We start from the raw sequence: 6430 nt of genomic DNA on the forward strand, positions 1-6430 counted from the left end.
AAGTTACAGGAAAGCTCTCACGTCTGACGCTCCGAATCCTTCTCATCAACCTGAAGGATTCCTCTGAGCGCCGTCTTCTGACGGACCGCGTGTTCTGAAGGAGCGTCCGTCTGCACAATGTCAGCCGGTGCGTTCAGGAGCCAGTATTAAAACGCAGAGTCGTTGTTTTGTTGTCTGTGACCTGCACTGAGCTCCGCTGAGGACCGGTCTGAAGCATGAGGAGCAATAACGTGTCTTCATTTCAGCGGGAGGGAACATCGTCTCACGCCACAGGCTCTCAAACAGAAAATACACGTTCGAAAGCTTTCCATCTCAAACGCGTTCTCCTCACACGAGACACCTGAGGTTGACTTTGAAGGAACAGGTGTGACTGGAGGAGACACAACAGTTACGCTCGTTCTATTGCTGCCGTTTCTATTGTACCACATTATTGATGGTCGTCAGGCTGGAAACAGCGAAACGTCTCCAAATGAACTGCTCTTTAGAATCCATCTCCTCCTTCTGGGGCAGAATGGATCATTGAGAACATGATCTGAATCCAGAGCTGCTCCTCTCAACATCATCTCAACATCCTCTCAACATCATCTCAACATCATCTCAACATCATCTCAACATCATCTCAACATCCTCTCAACATCCTCTCAACATCATCTCAACATTATCTCAACATCATCTCAACATCCTCAACATCCTCTCAACATCCTCAACATCCTCTCAACATCATCTCAACATCCTCTCAACATCCTCTCAACATCCTCTCAACATCCTCTCAACATCATCTCAACATCATCTCAACATCATCTCAACATCATCTCAACATCATCTCAACATCCTCTCAACATCATCTCAACATCCTCTCAACATCCTCAACATCCTCTCAACATCATCTCAACATCCTCTCAACATCCTCAACATCCTCTCAACATCCTCTCAACATCCTCTCAACATCCTCTCAACATCCTCTCAACATCCTCAACATCCTCTCAACATCATCTCAACATCCTCTCAACATCCTCTCAACATCATCTCAACATCCTCTCAACATCCTCTCAACATCATCTCAACATCCTCTCAACATCCTCTCAACATCATCTCAACATCATCTCAACATCCTCTCAACATCCTCTCAACATCATCTCAACATCCTCTCAACATCCTCTCAACATCATCTCAACATCCTCTCAACATCATCTCAACATCCTCTCAACATCCTCTCAACATCATCTCAACATCCTCTCAACATCATCTCAACATCATCTCAACATCCTCTCAACATCATCTCAACATCATCTCAACATCCTCTCAACATCCTCTCAACATCCTCTCAACATCCTCTCAACATCATCTCAACATCCTCTCAACATCATCTCAACATCATCTCAACATCCTCTCAACATCATCTCAACATCCTCTCAACATCCTCTCAACATCATCTCAACATCATCTCAACATCCTCTCAACATCCCATAATATCAAAGTGAAACAGGAGTCCAGAGCTTTCTCACACACTGACGTTCGCTCTGACGGTGAAACGTAGCTCAGGTGTCTCACATGTGATCAGCTCTGAGGTGTTTCTACAGCTTGACTGGAGTTCACCTGAGGTCAAGTCAAGTGATTGGAAGGTTTGGAAACACACACACACACACACACACACATGCATAACCACAGAGTAATCATCTCGTCCACGCTGCCACCGAGTTGCCAGAGTTGAGTCAGTCATGTGTTACAGTAGAAGTCGTATGGAGTCCACACGCTTCCTCTGTCCTAAGAACTGACCCGGCGGCTCGAGTCAGGTCTCGACTCTCGAACCCTTCCAGGTCTGTTGGAACGTTGCCTTCTTCGGCCCAATAAAACTGTCTCGGAGCTCCGGTGTGTGGACACACAAGTATAAATGTCTTCCTTCACTTCAGCGCTCGCATGAATTCATTAGTTGATCTGGATTTTCTGTGAGAGACACTATAACAGGCTGTTGTTTGGCAGCCTGGTTCCTTCACGCAGTCTTGAAGAAGAGGTTGATTTTATCGTTGCCGTGGTTCCAGGTTGGAGCGTCTCCTTTCTGAAGCACCAAATGCACGGCGACTCTAAAAGGCGTGTTGTCAGACAAACATCTGTAGAAGCAGAAGCTGAGATCTGATTGAGGAAACACAGATACTGAAGGAAGGATGTTTTTCATCAACGTTCAACTGCAGCACTTTCATTGACCCTCGTCTAAGCCCCGCCCCCTCAGAGCTACATTACCATGGAGCCCACACTGTCACTAACTGCACCGCAGGGACAAAGACTTCGGAAGCACCGGTGAACTTTAATTCCGTGCTCAGACGCTAACAGAAGCTAACAGAAGCTAACAGAAGCTAATCCGGGCTCTGGTACCTTTGAGGATGGTCATGTTGATGACGGTGCGGACCTCCGGTATCTGATATTGGGCCGTGGCGGCGGGGGTCTCCGGGTGGTCGCAGCACCGCCTGCAGAGCCTGGAGGGAGGTCTGGAGGGGGAGGGGACGCAGCAAGCCAGGGGGAGGAGCAAGAGCAGCCTGAGACACACCGCCCACATGGCTGTCACGAGCTGGAGTGAAACAGAAAGGAGAGAGAGGAAGAGTCACAGCGTGTAGTACGAAGACACCGAGACTCTGAAGCACATCACGGAACACTTTGTTCCCAGAATGAAGCTCCTGAGAAGTCGCTTCTCCAGAGCAACTTCTGCAAAGTCCAGCAAGCTCAACTTACAACGACCTCCTGGAGAGAAAAACAGCCACGAATCAGCAGTCCTTAAGAACCAACACGCAGAACCGCCTCTCTGTTTACCATCAATGTGCAACAATCAAACAAGAGAAATCCAGTGTGCAATTAAAAGCTGCATTCTCTCTAGTGTCCACCAGGGGGCGACTCCTCTGGTTGTATAGAAGTCTATGAGCGCGCGCGTGCGCGTGTAGTGAATGCAGCGGAACACTAAGCGTGCACACACTGAAACGTTGTTTGAATACTTCTCACTACCTTCATGAAACTATTGAACAGTTTGCACTGATTCACACACGAGGACACGTCACTCTCCGTGCACGAGCAATGTCTGCTGAAAGTGACACAGCAGACATGAAGACGTTGATCCGGGTCCTTACATCTGTTTTTATGGATCTATTGTTGAACAGACTCATGTTTGGTGTCTGAATGTGTTATATCAGCTCACGTTACCCCTCCTCACCTCAACAAAAGAAAAAGCCGCGTGCACATCACGCACGATCAGGATAAACACAAACACTCGTGCCGCGTAACGCACCGACCGCAACGCGCATCATGAATTCATTTCGGGAGCCACGTCTACAAACGCCAGAGCATCATTGGCATGCAGCCCCCCCCCCCCCCCCCCCCCCCACACACACACACACACACACACACGAGCACCGTGCACGAGGATAACCGGCCACACGAGCACCGTGCACGAGGATAACCGGCCAACTTTCTCCACCAAAAAAAGAGCCGCTGCTGAGTTTGTGAAATAACTTCTTCTTCTTCTTCTTCTTCTTCTTCTTCTTCTTCTTCTTCTTCTTCTTCTTCTTCTTCTTCTTCTTCTTCTAGCTCCGGTGGGGGGGATTATTGTGCCGAGGTAATTTTGTCTTACCTGGTGGAGTTTCACCGGAGGACGAAAGAAACAACCGGGCTGCTGGTGTCAGAGGAGAGAAGGAACGACTGAGGAGCAGCCTCTCTCTCTCTCTCTCTCTCTCTCTCTCTCTCTCTCTCTCTCTCTCTCTCTCTGTCTCTCTCTCTCTCTCTCTCTCTGTCTCTGTCTCTCTCTCTCTCTCTCTCTCTGTCTCTCTCTCTCTCTCTCTCTCTCTCTCTCTCTCCCTCCCTCCCTCCCTCCCTCCCTCTCTCGCCCTCTCTCTCTCTCTCTCTCATCGCTGTCTCTTGCTCTCTCTCTCTCTCTCTCCCTCCCTCCCTCTCTCTCTCCCCCCCCTCTTCCTTTGACCACCTCCCCTAAAGCTCCACATCCATCACTCTCCCTGAGGAGGTTTTTTTGACAGAGAGCATGAGGGAGCTGTCACCAGGTCAACTCTGTCCACCGTCTCACTTCATCGTGTCTCAGATTCCGTTTCCTTTAATTCGTCTCACGCTGAACTGACTCTGCCAACAATAACTCTCTTAAACTCCCACCAGTCATCAATCAGGCTTTTATATCAAGCTGTCATCTGATTCTCTTCCCTCTCTGGGAAAAAAACACGTCGAGATAATCTGAAGAAGAACATTTTTGAAAACCATCAAAGAAAACGTACTACAGAAGAAGTTGAAGTTGGTGTTTCACATCATGTACTTTCACGTCCCATCTGTAAGTTAAAGAAACAATCCACTCTCAAAAACACGGGCAGCTGTTTGTCCAGATGTGCAGCCGTTAGACGTCTGTGTCCTGAGGGCCAATCGTTCAGTGAGCACATTCACCAACAACAGAAGCATAGAGCATCTTATGTTGTGGATATAAAATAAAAATTTAAAAAACAACTTTGACCAAAAGAAGACCTTTATTATTATTATTACCTTTATTGGTAAATAAACAAAGAGGTGGAGGTTTCATGTGTTAAAGCTGCATTCTCTCTAGTGTCCACCAGGGGGCGGGATGAAGGAAGAACCTGCTGACAAGTCGGTTGATTAGCGGGTGAAAAGTCGTCTTCAATCAAGTCACACATTGAGCGTCGGCACGAACTCTGTGTCTTCGTGTTCATCACCACCTCGGGTCTCTACAGAAACAGCACAGGGTGACGTGGTACCACGATTGACATGGAGCGAGCTTCATCATCTCTAGACCGAGAGGGCTCTTCATCCGGCTGGAGCTCACTGTTTGGACCAGACGGCAACCTCCGAGTGAAGCCGATGCTTCACGTGTTAAAGCTGCATTCTCTCTAGTGTCCACCAGGGGGCGACTCATCTGGTTGTATAGAAGTCTATAGAAAATGACTCTACTTCTCTCTTGATTTATTCCCTCAGTAAACATTGTAAACATGAGTTTATGTCTCAATCTCTAGTTTCAAGTCTTCTTCAATACAGCATGATGTTCATTTAGTACATTATGGTCCATTTAGAGTCACACAGACCATAAAGCAGGGGATGCTTTAGGGCGGGGCTACTGTGATTGACAGGTCTCTACCAGAGACGTATACGGTGTCTCTACGTCACTCCTCAGTCCATATATGGTCACTTCCTGTTCACTGGTTGCAACAAAACAACAAGATGGCGACAGCGGAATTGCCGAACTCAAGGCTTCAAAACATCAGTCCACAAACTAAGACGTCCACTTTTTATATTTCGTCTACACGCAGAGCACGAAGCATTGTTGCTTCACATTTGTTTTCAATAAGACGGTCATCAAACAGACGGCTGGTTTTAACTGGTCGAGATGAGAGAAGGTGATGCGGAAACAGTTGTAAAAAATGATCAGGAACGTTCGTTTACACACAAATATAGATATGTCATGATTCACAGATAAATCGGTGAATTGGGTCGTGATGATTCGTCTTTTCTTTTTTTTTTTAAGTGTGAAGTTGGGAACCTGACCTGTGGGACAAAAACACCGGCCGACTGTCTGGAATGGATTGAACACTGCGTCGAGACATTCATGGTCTGAACCACAGAACTCTGCGGGGAATGAAGACACACGTCTGGAGGGAGCCTGAAGGAATCATCAGAAATAGAGATCCAGAGTGTCAGAACAACTGACGGGGATTCCGCTGGAGAAGCAGAACAAAGTCTTTCCTCCTCGGCTCAGCGGTCTCGGCCTGCAGCGCTGCTGTACTCTCTCATGTGGAAGCACGTCTGCGATGGTAAAACCAGATAATTACACAGCAAAGCTTTTAGCAAGCTACACACATCCTGTTGAACAAAGACTCCCAGATGTAGTTTGCATTCAGCACAGACCGGTAAGAACTGGAGAATGAGACGATGTCCTCGCGTCCATGCTTTCACAGGAATCTCCTTCTTTAGGTTTGGAAATAAAGGTCCTGGTTTGGCTTGTGATGAGTACGTTTCTTACGTAGGTCGGCGACTGCACGCGCACACAACGCAGTAAAGCAATTGACCTGCTGGCGGCACTAAACGGAGAGTTACTCAAGTGATACATCCTCTGGAGAACATGAATACCCGGCAATTCATCAGTAGGTCTTGAAATAGTTCTCTTGAAACACAACTCAAAAGTGAAAAAGCCTCTGAAGTGCCGATGCTCTCTGCCCGTTCTGACTGCTGAGGATGATTCAACGTGACAAGAGAGACGAAAACATCAGAACGACGAGGAGGCGCGTTGACTGCGTTTCTTAGAAAGCGCACCGCAGCTCTGATTATTCCACCAGAAGGCTTGAAAGTTGAACCGGCGATCTTCCGAACATCAAAGCTGGTTTGACTTCCTGAGCGGAGGATGTCCGTCTGACGCAACGTGCTCTTCATTTCATCTGCAATC

At 47.6% G+C, this 6430-nt stretch overlaps 1 protein-coding gene across 1 annotated transcript in view; it reads right to left on the reverse strand.

Moving 5' to 3' along the window:
* Positions 1-3734, reverse strand: part of c1qtnf6b (C1q and TNF related 6b) — a 4749-nt gene extending 1015 nt beyond the window's left edge. The window contains exons 1-2 of the mRNA XM_079278232.1: positions 3614-3734; positions 2371-2563 (exon numbers count right to left, since the gene is read on the reverse strand). Of these exons, the coding sequence (XP_079134358.1) occupies positions 2371-2551 (181 nt within the window). The 5' untranslated portion in view covers positions 2552-2563; positions 3614-3734. The remainder of the gene's footprint in view (positions 1-2370; positions 2564-3613) is intronic.
* Positions 3735-6430: the final 2696 nt, after the last annotated feature.

This window comes from Melanostigma gelatinosum (genome assembly GCF_949748355.1).
Source record: "Melanostigma gelatinosum genome assembly, chromosome: 11".
In the NCBI taxonomy this organism is placed as follows: domain Eukaryota; kingdom Metazoa; phylum Chordata; class Actinopteri; order Perciformes; family Zoarcidae; genus Melanostigma; species Melanostigma gelatinosum.